Source organism: Phyllobates terribilis, unplaced genomic scaffold (genome assembly GCF_046119375.1).
Source record: "Phyllobates terribilis strain yellow unplaced genomic scaffold, ASM4611937v1 Scaffold_5__5_contigs__length_657084704, whole genome shotgun sequence".
In the NCBI taxonomy this organism is placed as follows: Eukaryota; Metazoa; Chordata; class Amphibia; order Anura; family Dendrobatidae; genus Phyllobates; species Phyllobates terribilis.
Genome location: NW_027362765.1, coordinates 82,493,978 through 82,514,341, shown reverse-complemented (window position 1 = coordinate 82,514,341; position 20,364 = coordinate 82,493,978). Strand labels below are relative to the sequence as shown.

The window sequence follows — 20,364 nt, the reverse complement described above, 5'->3', positions numbered from 1 at the left end:
ATAAGCCCTCATATGGCCATATTGATGGAAATATAAAACAGTTATAGCTCTGGGAAGAAGAGGAGCAAAAAAATGAAAAATCGGAAGGTCGTGAAGGGGTTAATGGCATCCATCAAGATGACAACTCGTCTCACAACAATAAAATCCATCACCGGATGAAAAACTGGAAGCGGAAAAATAAAAATAAGGTGTTTTTATAATGCGATGGTGGATGGTAGTATGGGAGATGAATAGTTGGCTCCTCAGTTTTGCATTTTGCTCATGATTTTCCTCACAAATTGTCAGTGTGGATATAATTTCTCCCTCTGACATCTTTGTGGCTGGGTGACCTGCACTACATGTAATATTATCTGTCTACCTCTATAGATCAGCCGCCCCTTCCCTGTCATGGCCGCTCCTGAGGGAGGGAGGGACGGAGGAGTTTTCCCGCCTTTTTTCAGACGCGCGCTCACTGCTCCCGCGGGATCGCGCTAGCTGGTGGGGACACCGGAAGTGAGTCGTGTACCGGAAGTGAGTGTCTGTGACTGGAGTTCCTGCTCTGCTCTCAGCTGATATGATGCGGCAGGTAATGGCAGTATCGGGAGCTCTAGTTATCGTGTTGGGGGGTGGGGTTCAGGTATTGGGGGGACTTAACTTCTTACTTTATGCTCATTATAACCTGCGTCTGACGCGCAAGGCATTTTGGGAGTTGTAGTTCTGCTGTAGACACCTGTTATTTGCTGCTGTCATGTCGGTTTGTGTGGCACTTTTTCTTCTTTTATGAGGTAAATTTTGTAGTTTTCTGACTGGAAACTTGTCAGACATTAGCCCCCTGCGATCGTAGGGGTGTAAAGTTGGGTCAGGTGACTCGCCAGATGTGCTGGAACTTGTAGTTCTACACATGGTTTTATTTCGCAACCTGTCTTATTAAAGGGACATGCACTTGTGAATCTGCTGATCGCGCCTCATTGATTTGCGCCATTTCCCCCCCCCTCATTACAGGACAGTAATGATGAGACGGAGGACGTTTCTCTGTTTGACGCAGACGAAGAAACTTCTAGAGCTTCTAAAAAGAAAAAAATACGGTAAATAGAGGCGGACATTTTGGCATCACTGTGTGAGGGCTTGTTTTTATTTTTTTTTTGTAGTTTTCTATGACCCTATACTGTTTACTTTAAAATGTAGTGGAAAATAAGAATCCAAATGTGATGAAAAAATAATTAATGCAATTCCGACATTTATTTATTTAGATTTTTTTAGGTTTTGATTTTGCTTTAAGAATGATGGCGCTGTCTACAAGCGAACGGTCATTTCTAGCTCGACATGCTACTTCATCCGGATGGACGGATGTTGGCCATTCACCAATCCGCTATTGATGGCTTGTCCTAAGGCTATGGGATCAGACTGGTGTATTTCACAGTAGTGACTGTGGATCTTCCAATCCAAACTTAGCCTCGTAGACACATATGAGGCTTTAAGTTTGGGGCGGGAGACTCGTGGTCAGTCCGTGGACTGTGCAATACTCAAGTATTAACCCAGCCTTAACCCCTTCACGACATATGACGTAAATTTATGTCATATGCCGTGTCACTGCCTTTGACGCGGGCGCCGGCGCTGATCCTCCATCTTTACCCACACATGACAACTGATTTTATCAGCTGTCATGTGCCTTTTACCGCCGCGTGGAGGTTAAATCTCTGACAGTGGGATTTAACTCGCGCCAGCCGGAAGCGCATCAGAAATCCCTCCCATCGGCGCCCCTGTCATGTGATTGGGGGCTGTCTATGAGTTGTCATGATAGCTGGGGGTCTGCTGAAGACCCCTGTGCCTCTCATTATGATACTCCCATTATGAGATTGTGACTTCTGCTATGTATATAGCACAGGCGATTCTACGATTGCAGCTTCAAGTCTCCTAAGGGAACTATTAAATACAGTAAAAAGTGAAAAGAAACCTAACAAGTTAAAATCGGCCCTCTTTTGCCCCACTGAAAATAAAACAAACAAAAAAAATACACATATTTGGTATCGCTGCACTCAGAAATGTCCGATCTATCAAAATGTAAAGTAAATTAATCAGATTGGTAAACGGTGTAACGAGAGACAAAATCGAAGCGCCAGATTTAGGGTTATTTGGCTGCCGCAACATTGCAATAAGAGGCGATCAAAATATTATATCTGTCCCAAAATGGTATGAATAAAGAAAAGCCAGCTCAGGGCAAAAAACCTAAGCCCTCACCCAGATCCCCAAAAATGGAGACATTACGGGTGACAAACGCTAAAACTTTTTTCATATAAATTTAGGATTTTTTTTTTCAAACTATTTAACCCCTTTACGACATAGGGCATATTAATACTTATCTGTGCCCTGGGCCTTATGGACCAGATACGGTGATAGCTTTAAAATTCCGGTGCCATCTTACCTTAGGGTAGATGGCGCCGGCATCTCGGGGGGGGGTGGGGTGGGGGTGGGGGTGGGGGTGTCACCGCCCCTTCACACCCACGATCGCCGTGATTGGCTGTTAAGAATTGAACAGCCAATCAGGTGCTGCTGGACAGCCCCGCAGTCGTCGCAGGAGAGAAGATGTTCCAGCGCCCCCCACTACTGATCCCGTATGGACCTTGCCCCCCGAAACTTTTGAGCCACTGATTCCTGATTTCGTGGCGGAATCAGGAATCAAGTTTGACACCACCGGCCTCACAGAAATAGACTTTTTCAAAGTCTTTTTCTCTGAGGATTTTATAAACCTCATGGTGGGCCAAACTAATTTGTATGCTCATCAATTTTTGGAACAAAACCCCTCTTCATCATTTTCTAACTGGTCTCCTGTAGACGCAGAAGAAATGATGAAGTTTTGGGGCCTGGTCCTTCATATGGGGATCCTGAAAAAAACAGAGATTCGGCAATACTGGAGTGTTGACGTTTTTTATAGCACTCCAGTGTTCCGAATGATCATGACCCGGACACGTTTTAAGGCCATCCACAAGTTCTTGCATTACCAAGATAATGCAAGGTGCCCTGCAGGCGATGACCCGAACTTTGATCGTCTTTTCAAAGTTCGGCCGGTCATCGAGCACTTCAACAACAAGTTTGGTGAAGTGTACGTGCCCCAAAGGGATATCTGCGTGGATGAGTCCTTAATTTCTTTTAAGGGGCGGCTTGGATTCCGGCAGTACCTGCCCAGTAAAAGGTCCAGATACGGGATCAAGCTGTATAAACTTTGTGAGAGTACCTCAGGGTACACTCACAAGTTTAGAGCTTATGAAGGGAAGGACTCCCGGATTGAACCCCCTGAATGCCCCCCTGTTCTGGGAGTGAGTGGGAAAATTGTGTGGGACTTGGTGCACCCACTGCTGGATAAAGGTTATCACCTGTACGTAGATAACTTTTATACAAGTATCCCACTCTTCAAGTCCCTCTCTGCGCGACATACCGCAGCTTGCGGTACTGTCCGCAAAAATCAGAAAGGCCTCCCAAAGACACTAATTGGGCAGCTGCTCAGAAGGGGTGAGAGCAGAGCCCAATGTAGCGACCACCTGTTGGTGGTCAAGTACAAGGACAAGAGGGATGTCCTTCTCTTGACCACCATACATGGTGATGGCAGCACACTCAGCACTGTAAGAGGTTCCACTACACAGGTCGTCAAACCAGACTGTGTAGTGGGGTACAACAAGTACATGGGGGGAGTTGATCTCTCCGATCAAGTCCTCCAGCCGTACAGTGCTTTGAGAAAGGCCAAGGTATGGTATAAGAAGCTGGCCGTGCACATTGTTCAGATGGCAATGCACAACGCTTTCCTTCTGTCAAAATGTGCAGGCCAGACTTCTGCGTCGTATCTTCACTTTCAGGAGACAGTTATCAAGGCCCTGATATTTGGCAGTGGTGGCGGAGCGGGCCCCACTACTTCTGGAACTGAAGGACCTCGAATTGTACCGGGCCAGCATTTCCCGGGGCAGATCCCTCACAGCGGAAAAAAGGGTAAGTCACAAAAAAAGTGCCGAGTGTGTTACCGAAGGAGAATACGCAAGGACCCCATTTACCAATGTGACACCTGCCCCGACAAACCTGGCCTCTGCATGAAAGACTGCTTCAAAAGGTACCATACTTCCATGGACTATTGAATTAATTTCTGACGTATGACAACCTGACGAACACTACACAGCTGACGTAGTGTTCGTCAGGTTGTCATACTTCAGTTGTGTAGTGTTTGTCAGGTTGTCCTACACAACTGGCGTATAACACTACATTATAAAATTGACAAATCAGGTATCCGTTCCAAAAAGGGGGCACTTGTTGGGCATTTCCACTGTTCAGGCACATCAGGGGCTCTGAGAACGTGACATGATGCCCGCAGACCATTCCATCAAAGTCTGCATTCCAAAGCGTCACTCCTTCCCTTCCGAGCCCTGACATGCGCCCAAACAGTAGTTTTCTCCAACACATGGGGTATCAGCGTACTCAGGAGAAATTGCACAACAACTTTTGGGGTCCAATTTCTCCTATTACCCTCGTGGAAAATAAAAGTATTGCGGCTAAAAGAGCGTTTTTGTGGGAAAAAAATGATTTTTTTTTCACGGCTCTACGTCATAAACCTTTGCAAAACACTTGGGGGTTCAAAGTGCTCACAACACATCTAGATAAGTTCCCTGAGGGGTCTAGATTCCAAAATGGGGTCACTTGTGGGGGAGCTCCAATGTTTAGGCACACAGGGGCTCTCCAAACGCGACATGGTGTCCGCTAACAAATTGGAACCATGTCGCGTTTGGAGAGCCCCTGTGTGCCTAAACATTGGAACTCCCTCACAAGTGACCCCATTTTGGAAACTAGACCCCCCAAGGCACCTATATAGATGCATAGTGAGCACTTGGAACCCCCAGGTGCTTCACAAATTAATCCGTAAAAATAAAAAAGTGTGTTTTTTTTTTCCACTTTTTCATTTTTACGAATCAATTTGTGAAGCACCTGGGGGTTCGAAGTGCTCACTATGCATCTAGATAGGTGCCTTGGGGGGTCTAGTTTCCAAAATGGGGTCACTTGTTGGGGAGCTCCAATGTTTAGGGACACAGGGGCTCTCCAAACGCAACATGGCGTCCGCTAATTATTCAAGCAAATTTTACAATCAAAAAGTCAAATGGCGCTCCTTCCCTTCCGAGCCCTGCCGTGCGCCCAAACAGTGGTTTTTCCCCACATATGGGGTATCTGCGTGCCCAGGGGAAATTGCACAACAAATTTTGGGGTCCATTTTTTCTTGTTACCCCTGGGAAAATAAAAAAAATTGGGTCTAAAGTAACATTTTTGTGAAAAAAGTTAAATGTTCATTTTTTTTTCTTACACATTCCAAAAATTCCTGTGAAGCACCTGAAGGGTTAATAAAGTTCTTGAATGTGGTTTTGAGCACCTTGAGGGGTGCAGTTTTTAGAATGGTGTCACTTTTGGGTATTTTCTGTCATAAAGACCTCTCAAAGTGACTTCAAATGTGATGTGGTCCCTAAAAAAAAAATGGTTTTGTAAATTTTGATGGAAAAATGAGAAATTGCTGGTCAACTTTTAACCCTTATAGCTCCCTAACAAAAAAAAATTTGGTTCCAAAATTGTGCTGATATAAAGTAAACATGTGGGAAGTGCTAAGCATCTCTGGGAACTCCTTCAAGATTGTTGGAACACCATTTCCGGTGACTACCTCTTGAAGCTCATCAAGAGAATGCCAAGAGTGTGCAAAGCAGTCATCAAAGCAAAAGGTGGCTACTTTGAAGAACCTAGAATATAAGACATATTTTCAGTTGTTTCACACTTTTTTGTTAAGTATATAATTCCACATGTGTTAATTCATAGTTTTGATGCCTTCAGTGTGAATGTACAATTTTCATAGTCATGAAAATACAGAAAAATCTTTAAATGAGAAGGTGTGTCCAAACTTTTGGTCTGTATTGTGTGTGTACACACGTATGTATCTATCTCATACATACGTGTATGCTTAGTCGGCCTGGCGAGATGTAAACGTTATGGCATAATGAATATGTGATGTCATGCCTGGCCGGCTGATCAAAAAAGTTTTGGTATGCCCTCCACCACAGGTTTGCGAAAGCCGAAGAACAATAATGTCAGGTTACAGCTGCTCCTCACCTTCCACATCACGAGTCAGGATATAATCTTGTTCTGTGTATAATCTGTACCTTTTTATAACATCAGTTCTGTTTCCCTGTTAGGCATCCCATCGCCTCGTTTTTCCATCTGTTTTTCCGAGTGAGCGCTATAATTGTGTATCTCCTGTGCGATCTCTTCTCTTCAAGCTTCATCGCCTGCATGGTAACCATTATTCTGCTGCTGTCCTGTGACTTCTGGGCAGTGAAGGTGAGTGGATAAATATTGGGTGTGAGAGAAAAAAAAGCAAAACCCTTTTTTCTTTAAAGGTGTTTTTCTGGATTAGGATATGTCATTATCAGATTGGTGGTGGTCCAGCACCTGACACCTCCCTGCAATTAATTGCATGCAGGTCCTGCCAAATGTGCATAGAGTCAGACACCACAGCCCAATGAGAAATGCAGTTCCAGAGTACGGCCACTACACAACGTATGGCGCTGTGGAATACTGGCTCTCTACACTGTGTGCATCCAGCTGCAGTGGGAACGGCAAGTAGCTGATCGGTGAGGATAATGGGTGTTCCCCCACTCCTCCTGATCTGGCAATGATGACCTATCCTAAGAATAAGTCAGCGATAATCAAAGTCCTGATCAAGATAGGTGTTTTTTATTTTTTTTATTCTTGATTATCCTTTAACCCCTTTCTGACCTTAGACGTATCCCTACGTCCAGGTGGCCTGGTACTTACCGACCTTGGACTTATGGCTACGTCTAGGCGATTTTGCTCGCACAGAGTCTGTGTGTGCCCGATCGCAACCGGATGTCAGCTGATTCTGACAGCTGACACCCTGCAATCAGTGCCAGGAGCAGTGCCCACTCCGCTCCCGGCAATTTAACCTCCTAAATGCTGCGTTCACATAATTTAGCGAGCAGGCAGAGGGACAGAAGCCCCACTGCTCTTGGATCGGAGACCCCGCGACGTCATCGTTGGGTACCAATCGTTGCCACGGTGACCCAATGTTGTGACGACATCCAGGTCACCGGGCACTAGCAGTGCATGATCTAACTAACTTGTGTCTGCAACACTGACAAGTTATAAGGTATAGCAGTGATCCTGCATTGTTATATCTTATAACTGCTATCAGACTGCAGAAAGTGAAAGTCCCATAGTGGGATAAAGTAAAAAAAAAAAAAAAAAAAAAAATCAAAGTTGTAAAAATATATATTTTTTAAATATATTGTACCCATAAATATATATTATGAAAAAAAAACAAAACAATAAACGTACACATATTTGACATCGCCACGTCCTGAACAACCCGACCTATAAACTGTACCACTAGTTAACCCCGTTAGTGAACACTTTAAAAAAAAAAAAAAAAAAAACCCAATGCTTTATCATCATACTGCCGAACAAAAAGTGGAATAAAACTCGATCAAAAAGACGAATGTAAATAAAAATGGTATCGCTGAAAACGTTATCTTGTCACGCAAAAAAAAAGCCACCATACAGCTCAATCAGCCAAAAAATAAAAAAAAGTTATAGTTCTCAGAATAAATGCAAAAATATCTATTTTGTCTACAAAAACATGAAAAAAACAATATAAATGTGGTATTGCTGTAATCGTACTGATCCAAAGAATAAAGCTTTTATCAATTTTACCATACACAGAATGGCATAGAAAAAAAAAACAACTCCTGAATTTTTTGTTTTTGTTTATTCTGCCTCCCAAAAATCGGAATAGAAAGCGATCAGAAAATGGTAAAAAAACATCAACCCGTCTCTCAAAAAGCATGCGCTCACATGACTGTCAGCAGAAATATGGAAAAATTATACCTCTCAAAATATGGTGGTGCAAAAAAACAGTTTTTGCAACAAAAAAGATAAGGCCAGTGGGTACGTTTGACTAAAAGGCATGGCCTCACTCAATACAAGTGTATGGAGAGCGAGGTTGCGCCCGCTGGCCGGGGGTATGTATAACACAAAAATACCCTCCGTAACCGAATCCCCACAGTGTACAGTGCCTGCGCTGGAGGGGATTCCTAAGTCTGCAGTGACACAGAATGACTGCAGACTTATCACTTTTGACCGGGCAACCCCTTTAACGAAAATATAGGGGGCTTCCGCATTACTGGTAGCACAAAGGCTCTGGAAAAGCGAAATTTCCCATGTTAAGAAATTCCGCAAATTCTGTGCTGCCAACTCCAAATGCCCACCTCCCTTTCTGAGCCCCAGATTGCGCCTAAACCGCAGTTGGCATCCACATGTTTGGCATCTTTGTAGCGATGAGAGCCCACCTAATTTACGGGGCTCTGCCAATGTGACATGGCACCGTCAAACCAGTCCAGCAAAATATAAACTCCAATATTGAGCTCCTTCCCTTCTGCACTTTCCCATGTGCCTCAAAAGTAGTTTTTGACCACATATGGGGTATCGATTTTGGGGTTCATTTTCTCCTATCCTTGTGAAAATGAAAAAAATGGGGGCTAAAACAACATTTTTGAGGGAAAAATATGACTTTTCTTTTCACTGCTCAATGTTATAAACTTCCGTTCAAGCACCTGGGTGTTCAAGGTGCTCACCACACATCTAGATAAGTTCCCTGAGGAACATACAGGTGCATCTCACTAAATTAGAATATCATCAAAAAGTTAATTTATTTCAGTTCTTCAATACAAAAAGTGAAACTCGTATAGAGTCATTACAAACAGAGTGATCTATTTCATGTGTTTATTTATGTTGATGATTATGGCTTACAGCCAATGAAAACACAAAAGTCATTATCTCAGTAAATTAGAATATTTTATAACAACAGCTTGAAAAATGTTTTTAACCCCTTTCCGACGTGGTCAGTAACAGTACGCACCACGTCGGAAAGGCCGGTTCAGCGGGGGCTCCGGCGGTGAGCCCGCACTGAACCGGGCACGTCAGCTGATTCTTACAGCTGACATGTGCCCTCAACAGCCGCAGGTGGAATTTAACCAGTTAAATGCCGCTGTCAATCTCTGACAGCGGCATTTAACATCGCCACGCCGGAAGCGCGGCTTTAGCCCCGCCCATCAGTGACCCCCGTCACGTGACCGCAGGTCACTGATGGGTGGGCATGGCAACCCGGGGTCTGCAGCAGACCCCTGTGGTTGTCATGAAAAAATTGCCATGAGCGCCACCGAGTGGTCGGTGCTCATAGCACAGGAGCATTTCTCCTGCATACAGGAGATCTGCTTGTCGCCTGCATGCAGTAGAAGCAATCAGAAAACTGCAGTTTCTAGTCTCCTATGGAGACTATTGAAGCATGCAGAAAATGAAAAAAAAAAAAAAAAGGTTTTAAAAAAATATATAAAAGTTTAAATCACCCCCCTTTTGCGCCATTCAAAATAAAATAATTAAAAAAAACACATGCACATATTTGGTATCGCTGCGTTCAGAATCGCCCGATCTATCAGTATAAAAAAAAAAAATTAATCTGATCGGTAAACGGCGTAGCGAGAAAAAAATTCCAAACGCCAGAATTACGTTTTTTTTTGGTCGCCGCAACATTGTAGTAAAATGCAATAACGGGCGATCAAAACATCAGATTTATCCCAAAATGGTATCAATAAAAACGTCAGCATGGCGTGCAAAAAATAAGCCCCTCCTCCCAGGCCCCAGATCGCGAAAAAAGGAGACGCTACAGGTCTCGGAAAATGCCGCCATTTTTTTTTTTATTTTTTTTTTTAAGCAAACTTTGGATTTTTATTATCACCACTTAAATAAAAAAGAACCTATACATGTTTTGTGTCTACGAACTCGTAATGACCTGGAGAGTAATAATGGCAGGTAAGTTTTAGCATTTAGTGAATGTGGTAAAAAAAAAAAACAAAAACTGTGGTATTGCATTTTTTTTTGCAATTTCACCGCACTTGGAATTTTTTTTCCCTTTTTCCAGTACAAGATATGGTAAAACCAGTGATGGCATTTAAAAATACAACTTTCATGAAGGATTTAAAATCCGAAATGTTGGCCTACTGAAATGTATGTTCAGTAAATGCACTCAATACTTGGTCGGGGCTCCTTTTGCATCAATTACTGCATCAATGCGGCATGGCATGGAGGCGATCAGCCTGTGGCACTGCTGAGGTGTTATGGAAGCCCAGGTTGCTTTGATAGCAGTCTTCAGCTCGTCTGCATTGTTGGGTCTGGTGTCTCTCATCTTCCTCTTGACAATACCTCATAGATTCTCTATGGGGTTAAGGTCAGGCGAGTTTGCTGGCCAATCAAGCACAGTGATACTATTGTGGACCGGTGCCAAGTCCTGCTGGAGAATGAAATTTCCATCTCCAAAAGGCTTGTCGGCAGAGGGAAGCATGAAGTGCTCTAAAATTTCCTGGTAGACGGTTGCGCTGACTTTGGTCTTGATAAAACACAGTGGACCTACACTAGCAGATAACACGGCTCCCCAAACCATCACTGATTGTGGAAACTTCACACTATACCTCAAGCAGCTTGGATTGTGGCCTCTCCACTCTTCCTCCAGACTCTGGGACCTTGATTTCCAAATGAAAACTGGAACTGTGGGACCTTGTGGAGTTTGTCAATGACTGCCTTCTGGACATCTGTTAAGTCAGCAGTCTTCCCCATGATTGTGGAGCCTACTGAAACAGACTACGGGACTTTTTTATACGCTTCGGAAGCCTTTGCAGGTGGTTTTTGTTAATTATTTTAATTTACTTAGATAATGGCTTTTGTGTTTTCATTGGCTGTAAGCCGCAATCATCAACATTAACAGAAATAAACACATGAAATAGATCACTCTGTTTGTAATCATTCTATATAATATGAGTTTCACTTTTTGTATTGAAGCACTGAAATAATTTAACTTTTTAATGATACTCTTAATTTAGTGAGATGCACCTGTATATGGGGTATCAGCAATGCTTAGGAGAAATTGCACAACAAATTTTGCTGTCCATTTTTTTCCTGGTACCCTTGCAAAAATAAAGAAATTGGGTGTAAAGTAAAATTTTTGTGAAAAAATGTTAAATGTTTATTTTTTTTCTTCCACATTCCAAAAATTCCTGTGAAACACCTGAAGGGCTTCTTGAATGTGGTTTTGAGCACCTCAGGTGCAGTTTTTAGAATGGTGTCACTTTTGGGTATTTTCTGTCATGGAGACCCCCTCAAACAAAATCACTTCAAATTTGATGTGGTCCCTTAAAAAAAAAAAAAATTTGTTGGAAAAAATGAGAAATCCCTTATAACTTCCTACCAAAATTTTTTTTTTTTAAAATTGTGCTGATCTAAAGACATGTGGGAAATGTTATTCTTTAACTATTTTTGACACATCTCTCTGATTTTAGGGCATAAGAATTCAAAGTTTAAAAATTTCTAAATTTTTGCCAAATTTACGTTTTTTCACAAATAAACGCAAGTCATATTGAAGAAATTTTAGCACTATCATAAAGTACAATATGTCATGAAAAACAGTCTCATAATTTGTGGGATCCGTTGAAGCGTTCCAGAGTTATTACCTCATTAAGTGACACTAGTCAGAATTGTAAAAAATGGCCTGGTCATAAAGGTGCAAACAGCCTTGGGTTTTAAGGTAATAAAGGGAACATGCCATCAAAAAAATTTTTGCAACAATTGAAAAAATGTTAAGTTTTAATGTTTACATTTTTTTTAATATAATTTGTTTTGAGTAAAGTAAAATATGAAAAATAATTTAAAGGTTTGGTATTTCCAATTTTAAACACTAGTGGGAGCAGCTGCTGAAATTTGCCATGAAAACCTAGTGTTAGTGCTAACTCACATTACGACCACAATAAATGTAGGCTGAATTTGCTCACATGTGTGAGACGTCACTCCTCCTCCCCTTCTGGGTGTTTGCAACAGGATAAGAAAGGATGAAGTTTGGGATCACAGTGTGGAGCCCTTTTGTAGGTGAATGCCAGTGATACTGACATGTAGACTATGTCACTGAGGATGACTGGCAGCACCAATTCTGTTAATTTGTGCTGCTCGCTCTGTCATATGCTGGGGTTAGATACATGGAGTGTATCACGTGCGTGATTAGGTACGCTTATAGTAAAACACCCTGGGATTAGATACAGGGCTCAGTGTAGTGTATCACATGATGGGATTAGATATTGAGCTCAGGGGGAGTGTATCACACAGGATGGGAATAGATGCACAGTATCTAATGTATGTAATGTGTGAACCACTCTGTCTACTTTTATGGGAGCAGTAGTGTAATGTGTGGCCCCCACTCTGTCTATTATATTACTACTCCCATACAAGTAAACAGAGTAGGGTCACACATTACACCACTGCTCCATTAGAAATGTGTGACCCTGCTCTATGGGAGTAGTAATGTAGTGGACGGAGCGGGGCACACATTACATCACTGCTCCCATAGAAGTGGACAAAGCAGGGTCACACGTTTCTAAAGGAGAAGTAGTGTAATGTGTGACCCCACTTAATAATTTTTTTTTTTTTGTGTGGGGGTAATTAATGTGTGACCCCGCTCCTTCCACTTGTATGGGAGCAGTGCTGTATTGTGTGAACCCGCTCCATCTACTACATTACTACTCCCATTCTGAGTGGACAGAGCAGGGTCACATATTAATTTCCCCCAACCCCCCCCAAAAAATATTCAGTGGGGTCACAGAAGATCATATCTCATAACTTTTCAGCCATATAAAGTAATTTTCGTCCTATTGAACCACCTAGATTCTCCTTATAGTTCAATGGGCCCACATAGTGCTTCACAGTATAATGACCCCACGTAGATGGAATAGATAGATAAATATCCTGCAGATATATCATTTCACAAGCCCCCTACAAATAATAAACTTGCACCCTTTACTGCCTTTCATGTGACACTAAAGGGTGTTTAGCTCTGTTTAACATAATAAATAAATAAAAATGACGTGGGGTCACCCCTATTTTCGATAACCCACCAAGGTAAAGCTGACAGCTGGGGACTGATATTATCAGGCTGGGAAGGTCCCTTGTTATTGGGCCCTTCGCAGCCTAAAAATACAAACCCACAGCCGGCCCAGAAGTGGCACATCACATTAGATGCACTAGTTTTGGCGCTTTGCCCGGCTCTTCCCAATTGCTGTAGCAATCGGGGTAATGGTAGTTGTGGTTGATGACAGATGTGAATTGTCAAAAATCATATCTGCCATCAGTCACTGGGGTTAGTAATGAAGAGGCGTCTATCAGACACCCCCATTACTAACCCAGTAATGGAAAAAAAAACAGAAAAACACTCCCTGACACTTTTCGTGGTTCACCAATTTATTTTTGAAAAAAAAAAATATGCAGGTCCACAAATGGAAACCTGAAAAACGTTAAAAAGCGAGAAATAAAGAAAAGACCCTCTCCCTCGTTCACCAATTCATTAGAAAACAAAAAGTTTCCATGCAGGTCTGACATAGTCCATGGCGTTCCTGTGACGATCCCCGAATCCAACATCCAAAGGCTATGGAGCCTCTTTCAGACAACCAAGCTCCATAGGTTGTAGCAGCTGCCACTCCGGGTTCCACTGCGCTCCACGAGACCCAGCGGCTCTGAACAGAGGTGATGTCACTAACTACACCGCTCTTCAGAGTCGCAGAGCCACACTTCTCTCTATATAATGGCCCCATAGTGCACCACAGTATAATAACCCCATATAATGTGCTCCACAGTATAATGGCCCCATATAGTGTACCACAGTATAATGTGCCCCACAGTATAATGGCCTCAGATAGTGCTTCCATTATTGTGCTACATACTCTACACGGCTCTGCTATATTAGTTTACACTGATATAGCAGAGCTGATTCAGTGTATTCAGAGCATAGTAGTGTGAGGATTTCATTGCTGTGCTCGGAACACGTAGACTGTGAGCGATGATCAGCAGCCTGTACTGTTCTACTCATGACAGGCTACTATCACCTCACACCGGACCTCCACTCGCCGCCATCTCCTCTCCCCGCAGGCTCCTGTATCCGCTCGGCTCATGGTGAGTGATAACAGGGGGAAAGTGCAACCGCAGCACACACTGTGGGCTACACAAAGATGGTGGCGATCTCCCACAACTGAGATCTGGACAGCCCAAGGGGCATGTCTAGGTCACAGCAAGAGGCATCACAATACAAGAGATGCTGTCGGACGGCCACCGCAGTCTCTTATGCACAGTGGCTGGAGAAAATAATATATAAAAAAAATTAAACCAGTGAATTAAATTTTGTATTAAAAATAATTGATTATACAATCCAATAATTTTTTTATACAAAAATAAAGATCCTAGCACCTTCCCTTTAAGATACCATGATGTATAGATTCATCCTGAAAAAAAGCAAGCCCCTCTTAAAGCTCTGTTTCCAGAAAAAAAGACACTCAGAGTATTGAGGAGCAAAAAGCAAGTATGTGTAACATTATTATTTATTTTTTATTTTTTTAAAACTCTCTCTCTCACACACACACACACACACACACACACACACACACACACACACACACACACACACACACACACACACACACACACACACACACACACACACACTGGGAAAATAAGTATTTGATACACTGCCGATTTTGCAAGTTTTCCACCTACGAAGAATGGAGGGGTCTGGAATTTTTACCGTAGGTACACTTCAACTGTGAGAGACGGAATCTTTAAATAAAAAAAAAAATCCAGAAAATCACATTGCATGATTTTTACATAATTAATTTGCATTTTATTGCTTGAAAAAAATATTTGACGCAAAAAAAAAACAGAACTTAATATTTGGTACAGAAACCTTTGTTTGCAATGCAATTACAGACGTTTCCTGTAGTTCTTGACCAAGTTTGCACACACTGCAGCATGGATTTTTGCCCATTCCTCCATACCGATCTTTTCCAGGTCTTTCAGAAAGATCTTTCAAGTTTCGGTGCTGTCGCCGGGCAACATTGTGTTTCAGCTCCCTCCAAAGATTTTCTATTGGCTTCAGGTCTGGAGACTGGGTAGGCCACTCCAGGACCTTGAAATGCTTCTTACGGAGACACTCCTTAGTTGCCTTGGCTGCGTGTGTCAGGTCATTGTCATGCTAGAAGATCCAGGCACAACCCATCTTCAATGCTCTTACTGAGGGAAGGAGGTTGTTGGGCAAAATCTCGCGATACATGACCCCATCCATCCTCCCTTCAATACGATGCAGTTGTCCTGTCCCTTTTGCAGAAAAGCACCCCCAAAGTATACTTTTTTCCCCCCACCATGCTTCACTGTTGGGACGGTGTTCTTGGGGTTGTAATCATCCTTCTTCCTCCAAACACGGCGAGTGGAGTTGATACCAAAAAGTTCTATTTTGGTCTCATCTGACCACATAACCTTCTCCCATGCCTCCTCTGGATCATCTAGATAGTCATTGGTGAACTTCAAATGGGCCTGGACATGTGCTGGCATGGGCAGGGAGACCTTGCATGCCCTGCAGGATTTTAATCCATGACTGCGTAGTGTGTTACTAACGGTAATGTTTGAGACTGTGATTCCAGCTCTCTTTAGGTCATTGACCAGGTCCTCCCTGACCTTTCTCAGAATCATCCTTGCCCCACGAGGCGAGATCTTGCATGGAGCCCCAGACGGAGGAAGATTGACAGTCATCTTGTGTTTCTTCCATTTTCTAATAATTGTGCCAACAGTTGTTGCCTTTTCACCAACCTGCTTGCCTTTTTTCTTGTAGTCCATCCCAGCCTTGTGCAGGTCTACAATTTTGTCCCTGGTTTCCTTAGACAGCTCTTTGGTCTTGACCATGGTGGTGAGGTTGAAGATTGATTGATTGTGTGGACAGGTGTCTTTTGATACAGGTAACGTGTTCAAACAGGTGCAATTAATATAGGTAATGAGCGCAGAGTAGGAGCGCTTCTGAAAGAAAAACTAACAAGTCTGGGAGAGCCTGAATTCTTGCTGGTTGGTAGGTGATCAAATACTTATTTCATGCAATAAAATGCAATTTAATTATTTAAAAATCATACAATGTGATTTTCTGAATTTATTTTTTAGATTCTGTCTCACAGGTGAAGTGTACCTACGATAAAAATTACAGATTTCTCCATTCTTTGTAGGTGGGAAAACTTGTATTTTTTTATATTATTTATTTTAACTTCCCCCTCCCATAAGTTACTAAAATGTAATCAATACCTTGTATGTACCCCCAAAAATGATGCTATTAAAAAATACAACTAAAACAAGCCCGTGTACATCTACATCGACTCAAAATGGAACAAAAAATTATGGCTTTCATAAAATGAGGATTATAAAACAAAAAAACACTTTGTCTTTTGGGCTCAATGCTTGAGGGGTAAAAGTTACCTTTCCCCCTACAGCATAATTGTCAAACTCTGGCCCGAGGGCTAAATCTGACCCGTGGGTTTTATTTGACCCGCGACACCAGAACCAACGCAAAAAAGACAAGCCCCCACCTGGCTCCATCAACGTGTCTCAATAAATGGCGACACTAACCACATTTTTTTTTCCCAAAAAAATTCTATAACTTTTTTCATCCATAAAACTAACAAAAAAATCTATACAAGTTTGGTATCGCCATAATCGAACTGACCTGATGAATCATGTTACCTGGTCATTTTTACCGAACAATGAATGCTGTAATCATCATCATCATCGTAATTGTATTTTACTTTTCTGTTTTTCAATAAAATTAATGGTGTAATAAAAACTAACAGCTTCATCCTGCAAGCAAAACCCTGATATGGCTTCTTCAACAGAAAAATAATACTTGGGCCTTATTCAGACATTACAATTTTTGCGTACATGTGCTATTTGTGTTTTTCACGGAGAGCACTCGTATTTTTGATAGTCTGAGGCCATTCACATGTCCGTGATTCTTCTCAGACCAAGACCGATCAAAATTGGCAATGCAAGTCTGTGGATTCGAACACTCCTCGTTAGATACCACAGTCACATGTAATCCACAGTGTGGTGTAATCGATCTCTCTCTCACTTGCAGAACATCACTGGGAGGTTACTGGTGGGGCTGAGATGGTGGAACCAAGTGGACGACGATGGGAAGAGTCACTGGGTGTATGAATCCAGAAAGGTAAGGCCTAATTTTCATTTCAGATACTTACTGTACCTGTCACTGCTGTGCTCATCGCTGTAACTAACCATCCATCTCTCACTTCTCAAGACAGGGAAGAAATCGTCTGAAGCAGAGTCGCGCATCTTCTGGCTCGGCCTAATCTCCTGCCCCATTATTTGGGTTATCTTTGCCTTCACTGCTTTGTTTTCTTTCAAAGTGAAATGGCTGGTGAGTGTCCTTCTACAGGAGTCACACCAGCCCAAATATCACTGCTAATGGTCACTGCACATCATTGTACACCATCGTCGCAGCTAAACCAGAACCTCTTTGGCTGCAGATTGCAAAAAATAAGCGCGTTTTCCAACATAGATGTCAGTGCAAGGCAGAACACTTTATTGCAACAGCAATGTATCTCTCAAGAAATATGCCACTTTGCAGTGATTTTGGTATAAAATCTGTTCAATTTCGTCTTAAATTTCTTTTTTTTTTTTTGCCTCATTATCCAAGAGCTATAACTTTAATTTTCCATAGATATAGCCATATGAGGGCTTGTTTTTTGCAGTCCGAGTTGTAGTTTCATCTCACCTTAGAATGTACAGAAGAAGGGGCCACAAATGAGTTCTATTTTGTTTTTGGGATTTTTGATGTTCACTTTGGGGTAAAAAAATAAAATCTCTGGTAACATTGTTCTATGGGTCATTACATACATCAGTTGTTCATGTACAGTGGAGGTCACCAAGGGGTTAATGCATCTATCTAATGCTTTACGTTTGCATGCAGTGATCTGTTACCCTGCTGATAATGGCTAATTACTGGGGTCCCAGTTGCAGGACAACTTTCTGGCACCCTCTGCTGTATATGGACCAGGTCAGAAAGGGGTTTGAACACATTTTTATTTACATACAGCAAGCGAAGATCTACAGGTATCTAAGGGTCGTGTAGCTCTTTGCACTTGAAAACGACTGCAGCATTTAGGATGATGAGGATCACAATTTACTAGGGACTGGTGCAAAGCGATGTGCAGGACCAGGTTCAGCCCCCACGTCTGTATTCTGTGACCGCCAGACAAACGCCCTGAGAGCTGCCGCTTACTTGACTGCTGTCAATATATGGGGGGACACCACTTATATTGGACATCGTTAATGAACTGTACTCGTTTTCTCTCTCAGGCTGTCGTTATCATGGGGGTCACTCTTCAGGGTGCAAATCTCTACGGCTACATCAAATGTAAAGTGGGCTCACCCAAGAACCTGACCAGCATCGCCACCAATTACTTTGGTGGCCAATTCCTCAGACAGGTGAGTGGTGGTCAGATGTGACATCGTGGGGGGCCTGGTCATCACAGGAGATGCCGGCACATGAGTGCTGAAGGGGGAAGCTCACGCTGCACTGGTCTGACTGCCATGGAGTGGAAGCCGGACTGAGGTAGTGTGAATCTTTTGACTCCTCTTTAACACTGCTACCATAAATATAGTAGTGACTGGGCCCATACAGCAGAATCATATGTTTCTGATGCTATAAGTTTAGGTATAGAGACCCCCTGTCAGAGCTAGAATTGCAGCCATAATACAACTGCAGTACGCTCGTCTTTATCTGTTCTAACATCAAGATTTCACCTATTCCGAGGATGGGCCAGAAATTTCTTTGGTCGGGCATAGCACATATTAATATTCTTTTCTTTTTATTCTGACATAATTTCTGTGTTTTTTCAGACATTTTCCAGGGAAGCTAAAACAGAGACATAATCTTCCCTTGACACTTGCACAGAGCAGATCATAATCTACCAGTGAGAAGACTCCTCAGGATATTTTACACAACACAAGTCTAATTTCCGCTGATGATTTTTCTCTCAGAACTGTTTTTTTTTCTTTTAACTCTTCCCCGTCACGTTGGGTTTTCTGATATTGGATGCTGGTCTGGGTCTGTCAGAGACCCCTGTAAGATTGCTGCTCCGGGGATCTCTACCTGCCCTTTACGGAGGAGGAGAGCGCCTTATGTGCATCATGTGCTGCAAGAGACGCTGCGCTTTTTCTTTCAAAGCAATACCTTTCTGATAAGAGTAACACGGGGCTGGTGTTCGGGTAACAGATGTAAATATATATATGTGTGATAAGACATTTTATGCAAATAAATTAAGGATTCCTTAGATGTGTTCTGATTGGCTAATGCAAATCAATATTGGATCAGTTGAGGTCTGACCCCTAATGACCAATGAGTGGCAATACATAGAAGGTAAATGATGAAGGAGAAGCTCTTGGGGCTGATAGTCAGACCCCACAGTCCACATATAGATAGGCCATCAATATTCTACTCCCTTAAAGTTTTCCCATGGTGCCCTTTCATTGCTGACCCTTGTTGGAGCAGGAATTAACTATTGTGCTATTTCTGTGGAGTCAGGTATATGGGTGAGTGTGTCACATGAATGGGGGAGGCGCGTACCCTGCCATCTACTCTCCAGCGGCAAACGTACACGTCTATCGTAATTTTATCCACTTATGGCATGTAATTTATAACTAATTTGACGGGCTTTGTTGCCCGTGGCCCCGTCCTGCATGAGCTCTGCCTATTTGTCAAAAAATAAATTGATAGAGCTGGCTGAAATTGATGTAAAATTTCAGGTTGTGCAACAACTTTTGCAACATTTCAAACAGTTTTCTTCCAAAAAATGAAAACAGATGCTGTGTTAAAAAAAAAAAAACAAAAAAAAAACAAGCCCCTTGTAGTGCTCTGCAGTTCTGGCTCTTACAATGTGGCACCTGTGTGTATCTCCGGGTGTATGGACGGGGCACTGCTGGCTGTAAGGGGCATGTCCCCCCTCACACATATCACTGGCTTTACACTATTTACCTCCAGCACCCATGAAGTGTATCTGCCAGACCCGAGAGACCACAGAAATGTGAGGAATGTTTCTCCAGACGGCAGCAGAAGACGCCCCTGTCATAGCGGGCCAGTCACTGACTGCAACCATGAGGACGGAGGATGGATTGTACAAAATGCTAGTGGAGCTTTCCAGCTTTAAGCACATAAAGCATTATTGTAATATTAATGCCTCATCGTTTTTAAGACCTCTGCTTGCTGTCGGTGAATGAAAACAGTTTGCAAACCTAAATATCAAAATATTTAATCCATACATTAAACATTATGAAGTAAAATAAATAAACTACAAAATTGCCACTTATTGGTGCAAACACAAAAATTTGCTCCATCAGGATTGGGTTATAAAAATCCTTCTGTCATCAGCACTACGGGGTGTT

The 20,364-nt window shown here is 42.5% G+C and overlaps 1 protein-coding gene across 1 annotated transcript; it reads left to right on the top strand.

Moving 5' to 3' along the window:
• Positions 1 to 429: 429 nt before the first annotated feature.
• Positions 430 to 19,256, top strand: TVP23C (trans-golgi network vesicle protein 23 homolog C). Its single transcript, XM_073682431.1, has 7 exons — positions 430 to 565; positions 982 to 1,064; positions 6,186 to 6,330; positions 17,039 to 17,128; positions 17,219 to 17,338; positions 18,280 to 18,408; positions 18,823 to 19,256. The coding sequence occupies exons 1-7, from the start codon at positions 554 to 556 to the stop codon at positions 18,853 to 18,855; spliced, it is 612 nt and encodes a 203-aa protein (XP_073538532.1). The 5' UTR covers positions 430 to 553; the 3' UTR covers positions 18,856 to 19,256.
• The last annotated feature ends 1,108 nt before the right edge of the window (positions 19,257 to 20,364 follow it).

Coding starts and splice junctions, on each gene's coding strand:
- TVP23C (XM_073682431.1), top strand. Junction 6,331..17,038: donor GTGACTTCTGGGCAGTGAAG/GTGAGTGGATAA, acceptor TCTCACTTGCAG/AACATCACTGGGAGGTTACT. Junction 17,129..17,218: donor GGGTGTATGAATCCAGAAAG/GTAAGGCCTAAT, acceptor TCACTTCTCAAG/ACAGGGAAGAAATCGTCTGA.